This window comes from Salmo salar, chromosome 10, assembly GCF_965601325.2.
Source record: "Salmo salar chromosome 10, fSalSal1, whole genome shotgun sequence".
NCBI classification, from domain to species: domain Eukaryota; kingdom Metazoa; phylum Chordata; class Actinopteri; order Salmoniformes; family Salmonidae; genus Salmo; species Salmo salar.
The window spans coordinates 53,161,500-53,186,764 of NC_138300.1; the positions used below are offsets into that span (position 1 = coordinate 53,161,500).

Consider the following 25,265-nt stretch of genomic DNA (forward strand, 5'->3'; position numbering starts at 1 on the left):
TACGGCGGTGCTGGTTATCTCCATACTGTACAGGGGGGTGGTGGTTGAGTTATCACCATACTGTACAGGGGGGTGGTGCTGGTTATCTCTATACTGTACAGGGGGGTGGTTATCTCCATACTGTACAGGGGGGTGGTGGTTGAGTTATCACCATACTGTACAGGGGGGTGGTGCTGGTTATCTCTATACTGTACAGGGGGGTGCTGGTTATCTCCATACTGTACAGGGTGCTTTGAGACCTGAGGTGAAAATGCAGTCCATTATTTGTTATTACCCGTTCCTGTAGTAAGTGGTTGAGTGTATGTCTCTCTGGCTTGTCACGGCTAATAATTACACAGTAGAGGTTCTATTCAGTCATTGTATTTGAAGAGCTCCTATATAGTACGACACACTTTGTGCATCTCTTTCTCCCCTCTCCCTTCTGTTTAGTGCAATTACTGGTGTTGCAGGGCTGTCCTTTGTGAGAGTGGTGTTTTTAGCGGTGAGATGCTCACCTATTCTTGGTAGCCACTCTGACTGGCGGAATAACATAGCCTCTAGGGTTGGTATTACTAGACATAGAAGCCCTACAGTGGAGACATCTTTCTCTTCCCCCTCTCTCTATTTCGCTCTCTTTCTCACTGAATCTCTCTCTCACCCTGATTTTCAGTCCTCCCCTTTGCCTGGTCTCTGTCTCTCTCTCTCTCTCTCTCTCTCTCTCTCTCTCTCTCTCTCTCTCTCATCTCTCTCATCTCTCTCATCTCTCTCTATCTCTCTCATCTCTCTCTCTCTCTCTCTCATCGCTCTCTCATCGCTCTCATCTCATCTTTTTCTAATCTCGCTCTCATCTCTCTCACTTATCTGTCATCTCTCTCTACTTTGGAGATTTACAATATTAACATAATTAATAATAATCAATATTGTCATCGGGACAACAGTAACGATACATTGAACAATAACAATAAGCATAGAGGACATGTGCAGGTTGGTTGGTCTGTCAGACACTGTCCCTCATCGTATGGCAGGCAGCAATGTAGTGCATCTCTCTCTCTCTCTCTCTCTTTCTCTCTCTTTCTCATCTCTCTTTCTCATCTCTCTAATTGTCTTATTCTTTCTTACAGTCCTCCTCTTTCCCTTGATTTTTCTTTCTTTCTCAGTGCCCTCAGCGGTGGTGTTAGCTCTTTATAAAGCTCTCATATACTAGCCTGGCTCTGTGTCTCTCTGTGTGTTACAATGGAAGAAGTGAACGGTGAACATTTCTCTGGTGAGGGCTAGCCATGACACATTCATGCCACCTGCCTTGGAACCCTATACAGTTTTATCTCATGGCTGCTAGAAGGATGCAGTACATATATCATTTTTAATAAACATCAAATGGCCTGCTTATGGCTTTTGCTTTGGTCATATGACCTAAGGGATTGTTTGTTCCTTTGATACTGGTGACTTTTACAAATATCAAACTCACACTGAGGAATTGTACCAAGGTACCATGCCATGTGTATAATGGTATACTCTTTAGAGATATGTAACCCAATGTGTATAATGGTGTACTCTTTAGAGATATGTAACTAATGGTGTACTCTTTAGAGATATGTAACCCAATGTGTATAATGGTGTACTCTTTGGAGATATGTAACTAATGGTGTACTCTTTAGAGATATGTAACCTAATGTGTATAATGGTGTACTCTTTAGAGATATGTAACCTAATGTGTATAATGGTGTACTCTTTAGAGATATGTAACCCAATGTGTATAATGGTGTACTCTTTAGAGATATGTAACTAATGGTGTACTCTTTAGAGATATGTAACCTAATGTGTATAATGGTGTACTCTTTAGAGATATGTAACCTAATGTGTATAATGGTGTACTCTTTAGAGATATGTAACCTAATGTGTATAATGGTGTACTCTTTAGAGATATGTAACCTAATGTGTATAATGGTGTACTCTTTAGAGATATGTAACCTAATGTGTCTAATGGTGTACTCTTTAGAGATCTGTAACCCAATGTGTACATGTGGGGACCACCTCTGGAGTCTTCTGGTTGTACAGTTACAGTATCTGTACGGTACCACATCCACGATAACACACGTCTGAGCTCTGCTGTGGCGTGTTGTCTCTATGGCGACAGCCAGAGTAGACTGACAGCTGGTCAGGACGGGTCACCTCTGGAGAGCTGTTGTGTCCTGCATAATACACCTCTCTCTGTATTGGCATCAGGAGGCCAGACACACTTGGGAATCTAGGCCTACTGTAGGCTCTTCTTGTTTGCATACACGCCTACTCACACACACACAATTGAACTACATTTTGCAGTAGCTTGGTGGTAGTTGAACTAAATTCAAGTCTTGGTCGTGTTTTCAGTAGTTAACTTCCAAGCGTCCCACCTAGTCAACAGCCAGTGGAATCACGTGGCGCGAAATACAAATACCTCAAAAATGCTATAACTTCAATTTCTCAAACATATGACTATTTTACACCATTTTAAAGACAAGACTCTCGTTAATCTAACCACATTGTCCGATTTCAAAAAGGCTTTACAGCGAAAGCAAAACATTAGATTATGTCAGGAGAGTACCCTGCCAAAAATAATCACACAGCCATTTTCCAAGCAAGCATATATGTCACAAAAACCAAAACCACAGCTAAATGCAGCACTAACCTTTGATGATCTTCATCAGATGACACTCCTAGGACATTATGTTATACAATACATGCATGTTTTGTTCAATCAAGTTCATATTTATATAAAAAAACAGCTTTTTACATTAGCATGTGATGTTCAGAACTAGCATACCCACCGCAAAGTTCCGGTGAATTTACTAAATTACTCATGATTAACGTTCACAAAATACATAACAATTATTTTAAGAATTATAGATACAGAACTCCTTTATGCAATCGCGGTGTCAGATTTTAAAATAGCTTTTCGGCGAAACACATTTTGCAATATTCTGAGTACATAGCCTGGCTAGCTAATTTGACACCCACCAAGTTTGGCCCTCACCAAACTCAGATTTACTATAAGAAAAATTGGATTACCTTTGCTGTTCTTCGTCAGAATGCACTCCCAGGACTTATACTTCAACAACAAATGTTGTTTTGGTTCCAAATAATCCATAGTTATATCCAAATAGCTCCGTTTTGTTCATGGCGTTCAGGTCACTATCCGAAGGGTGAAGCGCAAGCGCATTTCGTGACAAAAAAATTCTAAATATACCGTACTTCGAAGCATGTCAAACGCTGTTTAAAATACATTTTTATGCTATTTTTCTCGTAAAATATCGATAATATTCCAACCGGGCGACGTTGTATTCATTCAAAGGCTGAAAGAAACATTTTTTGAATTCTCATGAACGCGCATCTCCAGTGTCACTGTTACCAGCCTGACCACCCACAAAATCTCCTGCTGTTCTTCACCCAGAGACAGGAGACATGTCATTCCACTTTCTGGCGCCTTCTGAGAGCCAATGGAAGCCTTAGAAAATGTCACGTTACAGCAGAGATGCTGTATTTTCGATAGAGATGCAATAGAAGGATAACAAATTGTCAGACAGGGCACTTCCTGTATGGAATCTTCTCAGGTTTTGGCCTGCCATATGAGTTCTTTTATACTCACAGACACCATTCAAACAGTTTTAAAAACTTGAGTGTTTTCTATCCAAATCTACTAATTATATGCATATTCTCGTTTCTGGGCAAGAGTAGTAACCAGTTTAAATCGGATACGTTTTTTATCCGGCCGTGCAAATACTGCCCCCTAGCCCCAACAGGTTAATGTATTTGTTGCCATGCAGCGGTGTAGCTAACTACTGGAACTACACATTGCTCTTTTTGCAAAAAAAAACAAGGAAATATGGGTGAAGTAGGCAAGAATTTCCATTTGTTTTTTGTCAGCAGACCTGCCTAATTCTCACTTGAAACTGTTTTTGTGTTTAATAGGCTAAATTACACATTATGTTAACATCTGACTCCAGAGTGATCTGTTCTTGCAATTTTATATTCTATTACATTTCAAAGTTACTTTAGTTTAAGTAAACTATATTTTTCTTAAGGTTAGCTTAACTTCTTCCAATGTGAATTAATTGGTAACTTGGTCAACTATTTTTCCAACACTGCACACACACACCCAATGTTAACCTTCCCGCAATTTAGAAGCGTTCACTAATGCTGTCGTGAAATAGTAACCAAAGCCTGTGGATTTGAGTTTGACAGGCAACTATCACATTCCTCCTACCGCTATAGGAAGCAGGGACGCCCAGCCAGCGTCCACAGACGAGCCCTGATCCCCATATCACAGTCCTGGCTCCGCATTGATTATTCATGCCTGTGTGCTGTCATGTGCAGTGCCCACTGGAGCTCATTAATTGGCGAGAGAGTGAGCAAGGGAGAGGGAACAAGAGGGGGAATGAGAGGCAGAGGCAGTCTGAGCAGTCTGAGAGAGGGAAGCACAAGAGTGTGAGAGAGAGAGAGAGAGAGAGAGAGAGAGAGAGAGAGGGTGGTGAGAGGGTAAGACTGCAGACAGAGGATAAGACTGGAGACTGGATTTTTCTGTGGTGTGGTCTCTCTCACCGCTAGTTAGCTAGCTAGCCTGCTACAGGAGACCAAAGAGGAATACCAGGCTTTCTACCTCATCTTCATATCTAAATCAACCCTGCATCTCTTTTTGGACCTACGTCTAAGCCCCAGCCATGACGACCTACTACCACAACCATGAGTACTGCTGCGGGGGCCCTGAGGGCTGCAGTCCCAGCCTTGGGATGATGGTCTCCAGGCAGGGTAAGACGCTGGGGAACCAGACCCAGAATCAGCATCGGGTCCAGCAGACCCAGATCCAGCTGCCTCTGATCCACAGACAGCAACAACACCTCCTGCAACAACACCTCCTGCAACAGCAGCTCCAACAACCCCAGATGCAGCTCCAACAACCCCAGATGCAGCTCCAACAACCCCAGATGCAGCTCCAACAACCCCAGATGCAGCTCCAACAACCCCAGATGCAGCTCCAACAACCACAGATGCAGCTCCAACACCAACAGATGCAGCTCCAACACCAACAGCAGCTCCAACAGCAGGCACTACAACACTACCAACAACAACAGCTCCAGCAGCAGCATCATCATCACCTCTACCACCATCATCCCCCTCCCCAGATGCAGCAGACCCCTCTGTTGAAACTCCACCCACTGCTCTCACCACAGCTCCCCCTACAGAGCCCCCAGAGGAACTACAGCTCCTGCACGCTGCCCGCCTCCATGTCTAAGAGCCGGGTGAAGTTCACCAACCTGAGGGACAGCGTGAAGAAGAGTCCTACCAAGAGTAAGGCCAAGGTCCGGGCCACACACAGGCAGAGTGGCTGGTGGTCCGATAACTCTCCGTGGGCCACAATGTCACTGGAGAATCCACCCCAGGTATGTGTGAGTGTATAGGGGACCAACCTGGGAGAAGCCCTTGTAGGTATCTTTGGGATGGACCGACATGGAGCTCGTATTGAAAACCTTTGTGGGTATTTCTGAGAAGAGGTCAACATGAAACTACTACAGAGCTGTGCTACAGGGGAATAGAACCACCTAGAGGAGGGGAGAACCTAAGCCTGGATATCTGCAAGGGTTTGTGGGCTGAAATCACAGAGAGGGTCCTTGTGGAGGCTAAGTTGGTTGGAGTTTACATGGTGCTGGCATGGCAAGGCCTGCCTGGGTTAGAGCTTTTGGAGAGAAACAGGAGGAGGAATGTTGTGAGTGTGTTTTGTTGTTGTTGACGTTAATGTTGTCGTAATGGTCAGAGTGAGCCAATAGGATTCACATGGAGGTCTGGAATATTAAATTACCATCATGCTTACACTATTAAACCGTACTATGAGAGAGATGCATGACTGCTGACTAGAAAAAATGTGTGGCTTTATAGCTTAAGGTAGAAGTTACCTTTAATTACAGATCCAGGGTGGGTGGGGGGTATCCGACCCCGTGTCAGTATCAGGGGCAAGCTGTGTCTACCCCAGTTATAGTATTACTGAACCTCTATCTACCCCAGTTATAGTATTACTGAACCTCTATCTACCCCAGTTATAGTATTACTGAACCTCTACCTACCCCAGTTATAGTATTCCTGAACCTCTACCCCAGTTATAGTATTACTGAACCTCTACCCCAGTTATAGTATTACTGAACCTCTATCTACCCCAGTTATAGTATTACTAAACCTCTACCTACCCCAGTTATAGTATTACTGAACCTCTACCTACCCCAGTTATGGTATTACTGAACCTCTACCTACCCCAGTTATGGTATTACTGAACCTCTACCTACCTCAGTTATAGTATTACTGAACCTCTACCTACCTCAGTTATAGTATTACTGAACCTCTACCCCAGTTATAGTATTACTGAACCTCTACCTACCCCAGTTATAGTATTACTGAACCTCTATCTACCCCAGTTATAGTATTACTGAACCTCTACCTACCTCAGTTATAGTATTACTGAACCTCTGTCTACCCCAGTTATAGTATTACTGAACCTCTGTCTACCCCAGTTATAGTATTACTGAACCTCTACCTACCCCAGTTATAGTATTACTGAACCTCTACCCCAGTTATGGTATTACTGAACCTCTACCTACCCCAGTTATAGTATTACTGAACCTCTACCTACCCCAGTTATAGTATTACTGAACCTCTACCTACCCCAGTTATAGTATTACTGAACCTCTACCCCAGTTATAGTATTACTGAACCTCTACCTACCCCAGTTATAGTATTACTGAACCTCTACCTACCCCAGTTGTAGTATTACTGAACCTCTATCTACCCCAGTTATAGTATTACTGAACCTCTACCTACCCCAGTTATAGTATTCCTGAACCTCTACCCCAGTTATGGTATTACTGAACCTCTATCTACCCCAGTTATAGTATTACTGAACCTCTACCTACCCCAGTTATGGTATTACTGAACCTCTACCTACCTCAGTTATAGTATTACTGAACCTCTACCCCAGTGATGGTATTACTGAACCTCTACCTACCCCAGTTATAGTATTACTGAACCTCTACCCCAGTTATAGTATTACTGAACCTCTATCTACCCCAGTTATAGTATTACTGAACCTCTACCTACCCCAGTTATAGTATTACTGAACCCCTACCCCAGTTATGGTATTACTGAACCTCTATCTACCCCAGTTATAGTATTACTGAACCTCTACCTACCCCAGTTATGGTATTACTGAACCTCTACCTACCTCAGTTATAGTATTACTGAACCTCTACCCCAGTTATGGTATTACTGAACCTCTACCTACCCCAGTTATAGTATTACTGAACCTCTACCCCAGTTATGGTATTACTGAACCTCTACCTACCCCAGTTATAGTATTACTGGATCTCTACCTACCCCAGTTATAGTATTACTGAACCTCTGTCTACCCCAGTTATAGTATTACTGAACCTCTATCTACCCCAGTTATAGTATTACTGAACCTCTATCTACCCCAGTTATAGTATTACTGAACCTCTACCTACCCCAGTTATAGTATTACTGAACCTCTACCTAACCCAGTTATAGTATTACTGAACCTCTATCCTAGTTATAGTATTACTGAACCTCTACCTACCCCAGTTATAGTATTACTGAACCTCTACCCCAGTTATGGTATTACTGAACCTCTATCTACCCCAGTTATAGTATTACTGAACCTCTACCCCAGTTATGGTATTACTTTACCTCTATCTACCCCAGTTATAATATTACTGAACCTCTGTCTACCCCAGTTATGGTATTACTGAACCTCTACCTACCCCAGTTATAGTATTACTGAACCTCCACCCCAGTTATGGTATTACTGAACCTCTGTCTACCCTAGTTATAGTATTACTGAACCTCTGTCTACCCCAGTTATGGTATTACTGAACCCCTACCTACCCCAGTTATGGTATTACTGAACCTCTACCTACCCCAGTTATGGTATTACTGAACCTCTACCTACCCCAGTTATAGTATTACTGAACCTCTGTCCACCCCAGTTATAGTATTACTGAACCTCTACCTACCCCAGTTATGGTATTACTGAACCTCTACCTACCCCAGTTATGGTATTACTGAACCTCTGTCTACCCCAGTTATAGTATTACTGAACCTCTGTCTAACACAGTTATAGTATTACTGAACCTCTGTCTACCCCAGTTATAGTATTACTGAACCTCTGTCTACCCCAGTTATGGTATTACTGAACCTCTATCCCAGTTAAAGTATTACTGAACCTCTACCTACCCCAGTTATAGTATTACTGAACCTCTATCTACCCCAGTTATAGTATTACTGAATCTCTACCTACCCCAGTTATAGTATTACTGAACATCTGTCTACCCCCGTTATAGTATTACTGAACCTCTACCTACCCCAGTTATAGTATTTGTGAATCTCTAACTACCCCAGTTATAGTATTACTGAACATCTGTCTACCCCCGTTATAGTATTACTGAACCTCTACCTACCCCAGTTATAGTATTTGTGAATCTCTAACTACCCCAGTTATAGTATTACTTAATAAGGCCTTCTTGCATGTAAACCAGGTCTTGAAGTTGATAACGGAGAATAGTTGACCATCAGCTAAGTTTGTGTTCTCATCCAAGGCAGTCAACTTTCAAGTTCAGTCCAACTTGTTTGGGATGTTGAGACAGTGTGAGCTGCAGGCCATAACTCTGGACTGGGCCTCCTGATCGAAGATAATGATCCTAGCTAATTTTAGCTCTGTCATGGCTGCCAGGCTGTTTTGTGACAGTACAGATCCATAACTAGTGTGTTATGGAGTGACCTCGGGACTAGTTTATGGATCTCCCCCTGTGTGTCTGTTACACTAGTTTACAGTCTAGGGTGCAGACAGTATATACGCCAAACTAACAGGGAATATTGAGCTGTAAGTGGGCTTGGCTAATGGCTACCGTATGCAGGAATGTGGCCTCCATGTTGTCTTGGTTTTGTGTAAAATACCCAAATGTGATTTTCCAAGTCAGTTCAACTATTGTAGCTGAAACATTTTATTGAGGCTAGCACAGGTCCTCCAGCTAGACTGTGTAGATGTGCATTGGTGTAGAAATTCTTTGTAGCTAGCTAATATAAACGGTGCAAAATGCCAGTGTTCCAAAGGGGCCAGAGAGGCCCACAGGACTCTTCCCACTAACCTCTGGGGCATGAGGCGACCCTGCCCCCCTAACCTCTGGGGCATGAGGCGACCCTGCCCCCCTAACCTCTGGGGCATGAGGCGACCCTGCCCCCCTAACCTCTGGGGCATGAGGCGACCCTGCCCCCCTAACCTCTGGGGCATGAGGCGACCCTGCCCCCCTAACCTCTGGGGCATGAGGCGACCCTGCCCCCCTAACCTCTGGGGCATGAGGCGACCCTGCCCCCCTAACCTCTGGGGCATGAGGAGACCCTGCCCCCCTAACCTCTGGGGCATGAGGCGACCCTGCCCCCCTAACCTCTAGCTCGGATATACAGTGCATTTGGAAGGTATTCATACCCCTTGACTTTTTCCGTATTTTGATACGTTACAGCCTTATTCTAAAATGGATTTAAATAATTAAAATCCTCAGAAATCTACACATAATACCCCATACTGACAAAGCGAAAACAGGTTTTTCGATTTTTTGGCAAATTTATAAAATATAAAAATATATATCTTATTTACTTAAGTATTCAGACCCTTTGCTAAGAGACTTGAAATTGATCCTCCTTGAGATGTTTCTACAGCTTGATTAGAGTCCACCTGTGGTACACTCAATTGATTGGACATGATTTGGAAAGGCACACACCTGTTTATATAAATTCCCGCAGTTGACAGTGCATGTCAGAGCAAAAACCAACCCATGAGGTCGAAGGAATTGTCTGTAGAGTTCCGAGACAGGATCGTGTCAAGGCACAGATCTGGGAAGGGTACCAAAAAATGTCTGCTGCATTGAAGGTCCCCAAGAACACAGTGGTCTCCATCATTCTTAAATAGAAAAAGTTTGAAACCACCAAGACTCTTCCTAGAGCTGGCCACCCGTCCAAACTGAGCAATCGGGGGAGAAGGGCCTTGGTCAGAGAGGTGACCAAGAACCTGATGGTCACTCTGACAGAACTCCAGAGTTCCTCTGTGGCGATGGGAGAACCTTCCAGAAGATAACCATCTCTGCAGCACTCCACAAATCAGGCCTTTAGGGTTGAGTGGGCAGACGAAAGCCACTCTTCAGTAAAAGGCACATGACAGCCTGCTTGGAGTTTACCAAAAGTACTCTCAGACCATGAGAAACAAGATTCCCTGGTCTAATGAATCCAAGATTGAACTCTTTGGCATGAATGCCAAGCGTCCCGTCTGGAGGAAACCTGGCACCATCCCTACAATGAAGCATGGTGGTGGCAGCATCATGCTGTGACAATGTTTTTCAGCGGCAGGGACTCGAGAGAAAGATGAACGGAGTAAAGTACAGAAAGATCCTTGATGAAAACCTGCTCCAGAGGGCTCAGGACCTCGGACTGGGGTGACGGTTCACCTTCCAACAGGACAACGACCCTAAGCACATAGCCAAGGCTTCGGGACAAGTCTCTAAATGTCCGAGTGTGGTCCAGCCAGAGCCTGGACCCGATCGAACATCTCTGGAGAGAACTGAAAATAGCTGTGCAGCTACGCTCCCCATCCAACCTGACAGAGCTTGAGAGGATCTGCAGAGAAGAATGGGAGAAGCTCCCCAAATACAGGTGTGACAAGCTTGTAGCCTCATATCCAAGAAGACTCGAGGCTGTAATCGCTGCCAAAGGTGCTTCAACAAAGTACTGAATAAAGGGTCTGAATACTTAAATCTAAAAGCCTGTTTTTGCTTCGTCATTATGGGGTCTTGTGTGTAGATTGATGAGTGTAAAAAACGATTTAATCCATTTTAGAATAAGGCTGTAACGTAATAAAATGTGGAACAAGTCAAGAGGTCTGAATACTTTCCGAATGCACTGTAACTCTGGGGTGTGAGGCAAGTGTGTCGGGGGGCTCAAAGGGCTTTTGTCTGGGAGCGCTGACACAATGGCCTTCAGCTTGGCCTGCTCTGCTGAGGGTGGGGAGGGTTGACCCAATGCTGGACTAGCTCCTCATGAAGGTACGCACGCACACACCAGGAAAATAACTTATACCCAAAGGTGCTTCCGCCCAACTTAACCCTTGTCTAGTCTTAACATTCTGTATACTCCCCTTGTCCTAAGGGTCAAAATGACCCGCCTTCACTAAACCCCGTAAATATAGCAGCTTAATTGAATTTTAAACCCCAAATCTATTTTGCATGTAGAAACAACCTGTCATTCATCACAAACTTTGTGAATATCTGGGTTTTCCCTCTTCACAATGCAGAGAGACTGTATTTAATCAGTGGTCACCATTTGTTTTTATTATAACACACCTGTCATAATTGTTTTCTTTACTAAAGTAGAGGTTTATTATTATTATTGCTAAAGGTACTGTATAGGTGTAAACATATTTTTTTTTAGCAAGAGATAGCACTTGTATAGCCTAAGAAATTAGTAGGAATGTGCAGAAAGTAGTTTTGAATGCATTTTATTGACGGGAAACAATAAGTCTTGAACTTTTTGGCAATGTTGATATATTCTTATATACTGTACAATAAGGAATTCAACTTCAAATTACTAGTCTTCTCCCATTTTTTTAAACCATTGCCCCCACCCACAAGGTGTAGAAACAACAACAATAAATAAGAATAAAATAAGATAATAGATACAAAACAAAAACGTGAATAACATAAATCAATCAACTCTAATTAGCACATGTAGGACAGTATGCAGGTGTGTGTGCATGGACTTTGCAGATGTATTTCTGACATGTGCAGCACATAGTATTTGTTTTACTGTCCTCCTTTGGGGGGCAGAATTGGCATCTCCTCCTCTTGCCTGCCCCAGCTGCAGCCTCGGGTGGATCCGGGCAAGATTCAGCCCCCAGAACAGCTTTCACAAGCGCTGCACAGGCTGCTGTGCAGGGGAGGTGCCCCCTTCTTTGAATGTGTGGGGTTACAAGTGCCTTTCCCAGCTGCTCCAGGAACACCCTCCTCTTGTTCCGCTTATCAGACATCCAGGTAGGGTTGGTCTTGTTCCATATCCCGAAGGCATTGTATGAGGACATCTTCCATAACATCAATGATGTTATGGAAGATGACCAGGGGCCAGCGGGCAGTCATCCTCCTGCAGCTGTAAGTTCCAATCACCTTGTCCAGGTTGTCCACGCCTCCTTTGTGGTTGTAGTCCAGGATGATGGCTGGCTTCCTGTCAGCCGTTTGTGCAGTTTTCTCAGGAGGACCACATTCTTGTTCCTCTTTGGGAGGTAAGAAACTAGAGTGGTGGTGGGGTGAAGGCAAACTTTGAGAAGGCCTCTCTCCCCCTTGTTGCGAGGAGTGCAGGGGGGAGCTCAGGCTTTTATTTTCTAACTGTGCCAACCATGGTGATCTTCCTCTTCAGGAGCTTCTGGCTGAGTTCATGTATGGGATCGTGGAGGGGAGATGCTGCACAAGAAAGTTTTAGTTTTGTCTGAGTTCAATCACACCGGCGCCGACAAAGATGGCCTCCTCGCTTCGCGTTCCTAGGAAACTATGCAGTATTTAGCTTTTTTATGTGTTATTTCTTACATTGTTACCCCGGGTAATCTTAGGTTTTTACTACATACAGTCGGGAGGAACTATTGGATATAAGAGCAACGTCAACTCACCAACATTATGACCAGAAATATGACTTTCCCGAAGCGGATCCTCTGTTTGGCCCACCACCCAGGACAATGGATCGGATCCCAGCTGGCGAGCCAAAACAACGGCGCCGCAGAAGAAGGGGCAGATGGAGCAGTCTTCTGGTCAGGCTCCGTAGACGGGTACATCGCGCACCGCTCCCGAGCAGAGAGACATCCGAGACTGTAACGTTCTTTGTTTCACGGAAACATGGCTCACTCGAGACACGCTATCTGAGTCGATACAGCCACCTGGTTTCTTCACGCATTGCGCCGACAGAAACAAGCATCTCTCTGGTAAGAAGGGTGGGGGTGTATGCGTTATGATTAATGAGACGTGGTGTGATCATAACAACATACAGGAACTCAAGTAATTTTGTTCACCTGACTTAGAATTCCTCACTATCAAATGCCGACCGCATTATCTACCAAGAGAATTCTCTTCGACTATAATCACAGCCGTGTATATCCCCCCCCAAGCAGACACATCGACGGCTCTGAAAGAACTTCATTGGACTCTATGTAAACTGGAAACCACATATCCTGAGGCTGCATTTATTGTAGCCGGGGATTTTAACAAGGCTAATCTGAAATCAAGGCTCCCCAAATTCTATCAGCATATCGGTTGTGCTACCAGGGCGGGCAAAATCCTAGACCACTGTTAGTCTAACTTCCGCGACGCATATAAGGCCTTCCCCCGCCCTCCCTTTGGAAAAGCTGACCACGACTCCATTTTGTTGCTCCCAGCCTATAGACAGAAGCTAAAACAGGAAGCTCCCGCCCTCAGGTTTGTTCAACGCTGGTCCGACCAATCGAATTCCACGCTTCAAGATTGCTTCGATCACGTGGACTGGGATATGTTCCGCATTGCTGCGAACAACAACATTGACGAATACGCTGACTCGGCGTGCGAGTTCATTAACAAGTGCATCGGTGATGTCGTACTAACAGCGTCTATTAAAACCTTCCCCAACCAGAAACCGTGGATTGATGGCAGCATTCGCGCAAAACTGAACGCGCGAACCACTGCTTTTAATCAGGGCAAAGTGACCAGAAACATGACCGAATATAAACAGTGTAGCTATTCCCTCCGCAAGGCAATCAAACAAGCTAAGCTTCAGTACAGAGACAAAGTGGAGTCGCAATTCAATGGCTCAGACATGAGGTATGTGGCAGGGTCTACAGACAATCATGGACTACAAAAGAAAAATCTGCCCCGTCGCGGATCACGATGCCTTGCTCCCAGACAGACTAAACAAGTTTTTTGCTTGCTTTGAGGACAATACAGTGCCACTAACACGGCCCGCTACCAAAACCTGCGGGCTCTCCTTCACTGCAGCCAACGTGAGTAAAACATTTAAACGTGTTAACCCTCGCAAGGCTGCAGGCCCAGACGGCATCCCGGGCCGTGTCCTCAGAGCATGCGCAGACCAGCTGGCTGGTGTGTTTACAGACATATTCAATCAATCCTTATCCCAGTCTGCTGTCCCCACATGCTTCAAGAGGGCCACCATTGTTCCTGTTCCCAAGAAAGCTAAGGTAACTGAGCTAAATGACTACCGCCCTGTAGCACTCACTTCCGTCATCATGAAGTGCTTTGAGAGACTAGTCAAGGACCATATCACCTCCACCCTACCTGACACCCTAGACCCACTCCAATTTGCTTACCGACCCAATAGGTCCACAGACGACGCAATCGCCATCACACTGCACACTGCCCTAACCCATCTGGACAAGAGGAATACCTATGTGAGAATGCTGTTCATCGATTACAGCTCAGCATTTAACACCATAGTACCCTCCAAACTCGTCATTAAGCTCGAGACCCTGGGTCTCAACCCCGCCCTGTGCAACTGGGTCCTGGACTTCCTGACGGGCCGCCCCCAGGTGGTGAGGGTAGGTAACATCTCCACCCCGCTGATCCTCAACACTGGGTCCCCACAAGGGTGTGTTCTCAGCCCTCTTCTGTACTCCCTGTTCACCCACGACTGCGTGGCCATGCACGCATCCAACTCAATCATCAAGTTTGCAGACGACACTACAGTGGTAGGCTTGATTACCAACAACGACGTGACGGCCTACAGGGAGGAGGTGAGGGCCCTCGGAGTGTGGTGTCAGGAAAATAACCTCGCACTCAATGTCAACAAAACAAAAGAGATGATCGTGGACTTCAGGAAACAGCAGAGGGAGTAGCCCCCTATCTACATTGACGGGACAGTAGTGGAGAGGGTGGAGAGTTTTAAGTTCCTCGGCGTACACATCACGGACAAACTGAAATGGTCCGCCTACACAGACAGCGTGGTGAAGAAGGCGCAGCAGCGCCTCTTCAACCTCAGGAGGCTGAAGAAATTTGGCTTGTCACCAAAAACACTCACAAACATTTACAGATGCACAATCGAGAGCATCCTGTCGGGCTGTATCACCGCCTGGCACGGCAGCTGCTCCGCCCATAACCGGAAGGCTCTCCAGAGGGTAGTGAGGTCTGCACAACGCATCACTGGGGGCAAACTACCTGCTCTCCAGGACACCTACACCATCTGATGTCACAGGAAGGCCAAAAAGATCATCAAGGACAGCAACCACCCGAGCCACTGCCTGTTCATCCCGCTAACATCCAGAAGGCGAGGTCAGTACAGGTGCATCAAAGCTGGAACCGAGAGACTGAAAAACAGCTTCTATCTCAAGGCCATCAGACTGTTAAACAGCCATCACTAACATTGAGTGGCTGCTGCCGACATACTGACTCAACTCAAGCCACTTTAATAATGGGAAAGTTGATGTAATCAATTTATCACTTGCCACTTTATATTATTTATATTAGATGTTTACATAACCTACATTATTCATCTCATATGTATATACTGTACGCCATACCATCTACTGCATCTTGCCATCTTGATGTAATTAGATGTATCACTAGCCACTTTATATAATGTTTACTTACCCTACATTACTCATCTCATATGTATATACTGTACGCCATACCATCTACTGCATCTTGCCATCTTGATGTAATTAGATGTATCACTAGCCACTTTAAACAATGCCACTTTATATAATGTTTTCATAACCTACATTACTCATCTCATATGTATATACTGTACTCTATACCATCTACTGCATCTTGCCATCCTGATGTAATGTATCACTAGCCACCTTAAACAATGCTGCTTTATGTTTTCATACCCTACAATACTCATCTCATATACATTTACATTTTAGTCATTTAGCAGACGCTCTTATCCAGAGCGACTTACAGTAGTGAATGCATACTTTTCATTTCATGCGTTTCTTTTTTTTGTACTGGCCCCCCGTGGGAATCGAACCCACAACCCTGGCATTGCACACACCATGCTGGCGTTGCACACACCGTGCTCTACCAACTGAGCCACAGGGAGCAGGCCATATGTATATACTGTACTCCATACCATCTATTACAACTTGCCTATGCTGTTCGGCCATCACTCATTTATATTTTTTTATGTACATATTCGTATTCATTCCTTTACACTTGTGTGTACAAGGTAGTTGTTGTGGAATTGGTAGATTACTTGTTAGATATTACTGCATGGTCGGAACTAGAAGCACAAGCATTTCGCTACACTTGCATTAACACCTGCTAACCATGTGTATGTGACAAATAAATTTGATTTGATTTTGATTAGATTTTTTAGCACACAATCGCAATGTCTCATGTCTTTGTGTGTGTGTCTTTGTGTTTTGTGTGGTGTGTAAATGATTTTATAACTGCCAGGTCAAAAATGACCCTAAGACAATCTTTGTACCCTGGTGGTGTACAGCTTTCATGGAAATATGAACAAAGACAATGTTTTTAAAAAAAATATGTCAGTGTCCCTTGAAGAAAACTCCATAAAATGTAAAGTTGAAAAAATTAAATTTAGGGGGTTTTCTATGCTGTTAAACATAGTGGCTGGTCATTTTTGACCCTTAAGACAACACAAGGGTTAAAGGAAAAGGGGAGGTCAGGTGCTCGACTGAGGGACTTGACAACGAGAAAAAGGAGCACTCTGTCGCTGTGGAAATGTGATTGTTTACTTGTCCCGTCAATAAATTTATACGTTTGCGTTTCGGCGTGATTCACCTTTATCACACACACACCATTCATTGTGAACTCTGTTGTATTCACTACTCAGATAATGTGTGAATTGAAGGCTACAGTGTTTACACCACGATGGTGATGTAGGATGATATCATTGCTATGTGTGTACAGAAGATGTAGGATCTTAATTTGATCACCCTGTTGAAGGAGAACTTTCCTGTACTGCAGGAAATTGAAAACCTTAAAAAGGCTTCTGAAGTTCATCATTTATACTTTGAAATTTCAGACTTGATTTTCCCTTCCAAAAAATGTATCAACCCCTACAAAAAAGTCCATGAATTATAATCCACATAATAATTCACATTTCCTGTTGCTGCAGGATTATTTTCCTGCTGTAGCAAACTGGCTCAAATTAAAATGCTATGTGTGTCTGTGTACACTGTGTGTGTGTGTGTGTGTGTGTGTGTGTGTGTGTGTGTGTGTGTGTGTGTGTGTGTGTGTGTGTGTGTGTGTGTGTGTGTAAAGAATAACACTAAGCTCCACTCATCGCAGTCATTCTGGGTTAATTTACAGCTAAAGCACGGCCACTTCTGTCAATGGAGCCACCAGACCAGCACATCAGACTAACATTGGGTCCACTGAGGAAAACTGTCAATGAGTGTTATTTACATTGATAGGCTGGAGAGGAGCACATGGTAGCTTTAGGTCCGTACTCACAAAGCGTCTCAGAGTAGGAGTGCTGAGGATGGAACAGCCATGTTTTTATATAGGAGCGTCTGTTCTTGCTTTCCTATGTGTGATTGTTGATGTTCTAGAACCCTCAAATGAAATTCTGGAACTCGTAGGCTTTTTTCTAGTCAGGGACTGGTTTGAACCAATGAATGATCATGTCGAACAGAACCAGCAGTAGCCCATACCTCGTAGGGTCAGAGTTGAATACCCCTTTTCTATAAGGTCTAATGGACTTGTTCCTCAACACGTTAAATACCTTTTGGAATTGAATTATATCTATGTATGTCCATAGTGTTCTTATCCTGGCTTAGCGTTTGAATATACTAAATGTATTGAGATGAGAAACCTGTTTACCTAAATGTTCCTCAAAAACCAAATACATTTTAGCCGATCTGCATATTTCACCTTAAAGGAATGTTCACATCGTTCTCAGTACTCCGTCAATAACATAATAGTAAATCCAGCCTGGATAGTCTCACTAGCAACACGCCAAATCCCCAAACTTTAACAGCCTTTCTGATACTGCGGGGTTGAGCCCCTCTCTCTCTCTCTCTCTCTCTCTCTCTCTCTCTCTCTCTCTCTCTCTCTCTTTTCTCCTCTCATCCCCCTCTCTATAATCTACACACATTAGAGCCCTCAGCAGCTGCCACTGTCAGACAATCCTCCCTCACTACCACATTATCATAATTCAGTTTAGAACATGACCATATTTGCTTTCTCTCACTTGTTTTCTCTCTCACTTGTTTTCTTTCTTTCTCTCTCACTCAATCTTTCTCAATTCCTCTCTCTCACTTTCTCTTTCAAGATCTCTTTCTCTCACTTACTCACGCTCCTCTCTCTACCTCTGTCTCACACTCCTCTCTATCCCTTCTTCCCTCCCTTCTTCCCGTTCAGCATGTAGATTTATCATTGTGTGTTACTGCATCAGTGTTGTGTTGCGCAGTGTGTGTATTCTTGCCTGTGTGTCTTTTGTGTTTTACCCTGACCCTTGACCTCCATTGCCATTGTTTAGCAGCCAGATGTGGTGGTCCTGCCCCCCGTACCCATAATCCCTGTGATCCCCATCCCAGCCGAGACCACTCCTGTCATCTCTCCACCCTCCTCTCTGCCTGCACCCGCGTCACCCACGTCACAGGTCATCCTCTCTTCCCTTTTTCCCCTCCTATCCTCATTTTTTTACACACCTCCCATTTTGCTTCTGTTTTGGTGCTGGAGTTTAAAGGATTATTGTTTTTGAGGGAGGGACTTGCTAGTTGGGGTGGTTGTTTTGTAACCTCAGGACCTGTAGGAGAGGAGAGACAAGCCCAGTGAAGACCAAGGGATCCTGGAGGGAGTTGTCTGTTATTAACCATGTAGTTGGGGATGTTTGGTCAATGCCATAGCAACGCCACAGCTGTAGGCTTCAGGAGTTCATATTCTGTAAAAGAAGAGTATGTCATGTTGCCGTGGTAATCTCTAACCGATGCTTTCATAATGTTGTACCAAAACATGCGGAGAGTAAGTTATTATTTTGTCTTACCCCCCCCAAAAAAATTTTTTGTCTAATATTTTTTGTAACTTTGTAATTTCTGTTGTTGTGCTTGGCTTTTATAATGTACTTCCAGGGGAATCGCGAGGTGAAAAAATATTTTATTTTATCATGAAATATTTTGATAACCAAAAAAACTGAGTTAATTTTTTGTATTTTTCTGTTGCAGGCAAACCCACCTCCTGTGGTGGTCAACACAGACAGCTTGGACAGCCCCCCATACGTAAGTCTGCATTTCTTTACACACACACACTGAACTGAGCCCCAAATAAACCATGGTTATTAGAGAACTGTAATGTAATGATCATGTTACCATGTTAATGACAATAAAGGATAAATACCAGGAAGTAACAGACTAGAAATACAGTGTAACCATCCTTTTCAAATCAAAATCAATTTAAATAAATTTAATTTTATTTGTCACACACACAGTTTCCAGCAGGTATACAAGGTGTAGTGAAATGCTGGTGTAGTGAAATGCTGATGTACTATCTCCCTCAACAATGCAGTATATCAGTCAACATCAATAGAGTCAAGTCAAAAATAGCAGTTAAAGAAGAGGTAGTATAGTAATAATGGACTGTATTCACAAATATTAAGTGGGTAGTGACTTGGTCACGCAGCACAATAAATAGTAGATCATTGAACAGCAGCGTTGACTGTGTGTGTATGTACAGTATCTGTGCTAGTTCTGAGTGCTTCTGTGGGTGTTTATGGGTGTTTGCGTGTGTGTGGGTGTTTGCGTGTGTGAGTGTTTATGGGTGTTTGCGTGGGTGTGGGTGTTTATGGGTGTTTGCGTGTGTGTGGGTGTTTATGGGTGTTTGCATGGGTGTTTGCGTGTGTGAGTGTTTATGGGTGTTTGCGTGGGTGTTTGCGTGTGTGTGGGTGTTTATGGGTGTTTGCGTGGTTGTGAGTGTTTATGGGTGTTTGCATGTGTGTGTTTATGGGTGTTTGCATGTGTGTCCTTGTGAGTGTTTTATGGGTGTTTGCGTGGGTGTGTTTGTGTGAAAGGGTTAGATGGGTGGGTACTCAGTGCAGATGGTCTCTAAGGTGTAGGTGGTCTCTAAGGTGCAGGTCTGGGGGTAGCTGGCCAGCTGTCTGATGGCCTGGTGGTAGATTCCTCTTGGTCTTTATTTATATAGCACAATGTAGTTTCTGTTAAAGTGAAATACCATGTGAAAAAAAATTATGAATTTACCGGTGTTACCAGCCAGAACATCAAAGATGTTATTATGTCTGTCTGAACCTCTTTGTATGCGGCAACAACATTGTACTGTATATTTTACATGTATTATTACTTTCTGTTAGATTAACCAGGCTCACTGAAGCTACCAAATATCCAGAATAGTGTATTTAATCTGGGCTGGGGAAATGCCTTCCATTGAGATTATGTTTATTGAGATTACAAGCCAAATCATGCTGCGTGGTCTGGTCTCTGTGCATAAATCTACTGGGGGGAAATATACAAGGTATTCCTCGTCATCCCCTGTAAGCCCACTGCTAAATCTAATGGTCAATGAATAGCACCCCTATTACAGTAACTGCTGTTCCCAGTAAATATCACTATGGCCATCCATCTAAAGCCAAGTGACCAGGACTTGTTACTGTATTAAAGGGGGGGTTGGGGGGTGGGGGTGGAAGAATGTGGGGTAACGATATTGTAAAAATGAACTTGTGCCAGTGCATGATCCGCCCATACAGCTAACATTAACGTTACATCCTTGTAGCTAGCTAACGTTAGTTGGCTAGCTAACTGGCAACAGCAGTCAAGGACGTTTGCTATCATTACACGCAAGTGTCAAGGGCAACAATTTACACAGATGACTTCTGCCACTTAAAAAAACATTCCGTAGCAAAGTATAGCTAGCTTCCTTTGCTTGTAGCTTGCCTCTCAACTGACTGGTGTTAACTAGCTACTAGGTCCGGTTTTACAACTCTGAGATTCGGCTGAAAAGATGTTAGCATTATCAGAAATGCTACAAAAAGGTAGCATATCGTTGGTTTTTAATGAACGGAAATGTGCACGTGAGAGTGATTTTAAATTATGACTTTAATTTTTTTTTAAACTGTTGCACCTACAAACGTATTCATTCCAAATGGATCCAAGTCTAATTGTCACCTTATGGACGCTGTAGCTTTGTTTTAATACGACGTCTAGAATTTCAGCCGGGTTTGGGGGAAACATTGTCTGACGATCCCAATGCTAACGACCCTGTCAAAAATCCAGTATAGTGGTTACTGGTAACGGCCTGACGGATCATGACGAGAGGCGGGGAGTGTCTTGTGTACCTACAATCAAGTTGATTTGTGAACTTTCATCGACATTGTTGTCATATTGGCTTAGCTATGATGGTCGGGAGAATTTAATATTGAGCTTCAACCAATACATATACTATTGTGGGGGCGTTAGCCATTTACTTTATGTTCGTATTCTTATTTTATTTTGTTGCGTTGTTGAGAAGAAACCTGCAAGTTAGCATTTCATTGGACAGTGTTTACCATGTGTATCCCGTACATAGCACTAATAAAACTTGAAACTTGTCTTTCAGTGTACCTAGCAGGTTAGGCTCAATACAGCTCATGAATTCCAATTCAATTCTTGATACCGCAGGGGGTCCTCAACATTGTAGACTAGAATTCCCCAAAAGGGTATTTTGTTTAATAGTGATAACGTTATTTTAGGCTATTTGGAAAAACAGGCAATTTCTTTCTCAGTGACAAAAAAATTATGACATTCTATTTTTGGTTGATATGGTAACAAATACATTGAATCAGAATATCAAATTGAGATAATGTTGTAGGTTACACCAGCAAGTATACCAATATTTGCCAGGGCATATTATTTTAATTTCACATGGTGATGTGTGAAGATAAAAGGCTAGCTAGCTTGTAGTGTTTAACTAACTTGGAGATGTGGGAAGCTAAAAGGCTAGCTAGCTTGTAGTGTTTAACCAACTTGGAGATGTGGGAAGCTAAATTGGCCAAGCGTTGTCTGGGTTTGGCCGGGGTAAAGGGAAAAGGGGATACCTAGTCAGTTGTACAACTGAATGCCTTCAACTGAGATGTGTCTTCCACATTTAACCCAACCCCTCTGAATCAGAGAGGTGTGGGGGGCTGCCTTAATCAACATCCACGTCTTCGGTGCCCGGGGAACAGTGGGTTAACTGCCTTGCTCAGGGGCAGAATGACAGATTTTGACCTTGTCAGCTCAGGGATTCGATCTGACAAGATGTGGGAAGCTATTAGGGGTGTAACTTTTTTCTAATCATAATTAGTCTCATCATGCAGCCTTACAATGTATTTAAAATCTAAACATATAGCCCAACGTTTGTAGAACAACTAAAGTTCCATTAATAACTCTAAATTAAGCATGTAGGAGGACCTGTTTCTATGTTAACCTCCACATAGAATAGCCGCATGTGAGCAATCCCTCAAATCTTTTGGAGAAAATATCCTTTCTATGTAATTCAGCTTTGTTCAATTGTATTCTTCATACTATAATATAATGCCTTGGAATTCTAAGCTTATCTTGTCTGCTAAATTAACGAGTGTAGCCCTTACTCAAATGGCATAGCCAGATCAGGACCTAACATAAGGACAACTCAGAGAATGCTATTCCTCTGAAATAGACTACATTTTCTTCATAATATGTTCCTTTAGACTTGTCTAAAATAAATAATGGATTTATTGTGAAGGTGTAGGCTATATTTCATGGATTTATTAGACTGTAGATGTTCCAAAGGTCTGCATCAGTGGCTTGTAGGCTGTGTGTGGAAGCCAGGAGATGCTAAATGTGTTTATATTAATTAACCGTCAGTTAAAGTGAGACCGGCAGTTATTTGCTTGACAATCACCAGCTGTCAAAATTGCATGACTGCCACAGCCCTAGGTATCTAATTACCAAAAGGTGAATGTTGCTCTAAAACAATCTGACTGCGATAAGTATGTGGAAACCTTTACTGTCCCTATTCTCATCTCTCACTCTCTCTCGCTCACCCCCATATCTGTGGCCACTCTGGTACTGTAGTGTCTAGAGTAGTGAGGGGGCCAGCCCCTGGGGCCAGTCTGGTACTGTAGTGTCTAGAGTAGTGAGGGGGCCAGCCCCTGGGGCCAGTCTGGTACTGTAGTGTCTAGAGTAGTGATGGGGCCAGCCCCTGGGGCCAGTCTGGTACTGTAGTGTCTAGAGTAGTGAGGGGGCCAGCCCCTGGGGCCAGTCTGGTACTGCAGTGTTTAGTGTAGTGAGGGGGCCAGCCCCTGGGGCCAGTCTGGTACTGTAGTGTCTAGAGTAGTGAGGGGGCCAGCCCCTGGGGCCAGTCTGGTACTGTAGTGTCTAGTGTAGTAAGGGGGCTAGCCCCTGTGGTCAGTCTGGTACTGCAGTGTCTAGTGTATTAAGGGGGCCAGTCTGGTACTGCAGTGTCTAGTGTAGTAAGGGCCCTGTGGTCAGTCTGGTACTGCAGTGTCTAGTGTAGTAAGGGGGCCAGTCTGGTACTGCAGTGTCTAGTGTAGTAAGGGCCCTGTGGTCAGTCTGGTACTGCAGTGTCTAGTGTAGTAAGGGGGCCAGTCTGGTACTGTAGTGTCTAGTGTAGTAAGGGGGCTAGCCCCTGTGGTCAGTCTGGTACTGCAGTGTCTAGTGTAGTAAGGGGGCCAGTCTGGTACTGTAGTGTCTAGTGTAGTAAGGGGGCCAGTCTGGTACTGCAGTGTCTAGTGTAGTAAGGGGGCCAGTCTGGTACTGTAGTGTCTAGTGTAGTAAGGGGGCTAGCCCCTGTGGTCAGTCTGGTACTGTAGTGTCTAGTGTAGTGAGGGGGTCAGTCTGGTACTGCAGTGTCTAGTGTAGTAAGGGGGCCAGCCCCTGTGGTCAGTCTGGTACTGCAGTGTCTAGTGTAGTAAGGGGGCCAGCCCCTGGGGCCAGTCTGGTACTGCAGTGTCTAGTGTAGTAAGGGGGCCAGCCCCTGTGGTCAGTCTGGTACTGCAGTGTCTAGTGTAGTAAGGGGGCCAGTCTGGTACTGCAGTGTCTAGTGTAGTAAGGGGGCCAGTCTGGTACTGCAGTGTCTAGTGTAGTAAGGGGGCCAGTCTGGTACTGTAGTGTCTAGTGTAGTAAGGGGGCCAGTCTGGTACTGCAGTGTCTAGTGTAGTAAGGGGGCCAGTCTGGTACTGTAGTGTCTAGTGTAGTAAGGGGGCCAGCCCCTGGGGCCAGTCTGGTACTGTAGTGTCTAGTGTAGTAAGGGGGCCAGCCCCTGTGGTCAGTCTGGTACTGCAGTGTCTAGTGTAGTAAGGGGGCCAGCCCCTGGGGCCAGTCTGGTACTGTAGTGTCTAGTGTAGTAAGGGGGCCAGTCTGGTACTGTAGTGTCTAGTGTAGTAAGGGGGCCAGCCCCTGTGGTCAGTCTGGTACTGCAGTGTCTAGTGTAGTAAGGGGGCCAGCCCCTGTGGTCAGTCTGGTACTGCAGTGTCTAGTGTAGTGAGGGGGCCAGCCCCTGTGGTCAGTCTGGTACTGCAGTGTCTAGTGTAGTAAGGGGGCCAGCCCCTGTGGCCAGTCTGGTACTGTAGTGTCTAGTGTAGTAAGGGGGCCAGCCCCTGTGGTCAGTCTGGTACTGCAGTGTCTAGTGTAGTAAGGGGGCCAGCCCCTCTGGTCAGTCTGGTACTGCAGTGTCTAGTGTAGTAAGGGGGCCAGTCTGGTACTGTAGTGTCTAGTGTAGTAAGGGGGCCAGTCTGGTACTGCAGTGTCTAGTGTAGTAAGGGGGCCAGCCCCTGTGGCCAGTCTGGTACTGTAGTGTCTAGTGTAGTAAGGGGGCCAGTCTGGTACTGTAGTGTCTAGTGTAGTAAGGGGGCCAGCCCCTCTGGTCAGTCTGGTACTGTAGTGTCTAGTGTAGTAAGGGGGCCAGTCTGGTACTGTAGTGTCTAGTGTAGTAAGGGGGCCAGTCTGGTACTGCAGTGTCTAGTGTAGTAAGGGGGCCAGTCTGGTACTGCAGTGTCTAGTGTAGTAAGGGGGCCAGTCTGGTACTGCAGTGTCTAGTGTAGTAAGGGGGCCAGTCTGGTACTGTAGTGTCTAGTGTAGTAAGGGGGCCAGTCTGGTACTGCAGTGTCTAGTGTAGTAAGGGGGCCAGTCTGGTACTGTAGTGTCTAGTGTAGTAAGGGGGCCAGTCTGGTACTGCAGTGTCTAGTGTAGTAAGGGGGCCAGTCTGGTACTGTAGTGTCTAGTGTAGTAAGGGGGCCAGTCTGGTACT

The 25,265-nt window shown here is 44.6% G+C and overlaps 1 protein-coding gene across 14 annotated transcripts in view; it reads left to right on the forward strand.

The window, feature by feature from the left end:
- Positions 1-25,265, forward strand: part of dlg1a (discs large MAGUK scaffold protein 1a) — a 380,448-nt gene that overhangs the window by 194,148 nt on the left and 161,035 nt on the right. For 5 of the 14 annotated variants that reach the window (XM_045687907.2, XM_045687908.2, XM_045687911.2 and 2 more), the window contains 2 exons: positions 18,529-18,651; positions 19,214-19,267. In XM_045687907.2, coding sequence (XP_045543863.1) covers positions 18,529-18,651; positions 19,214-19,267 — 177 coding nt within the window. Of the gene's footprint in view, positions 1-18,528; positions 18,652-18,818; positions 19,014-19,213; positions 19,268-25,265 lie in introns of those variants that run through there. The other 9 variants (XM_045687910.2, XM_045687912.2, XM_082957074.1 and 6 more) reach the window with 3 other exon arrangements.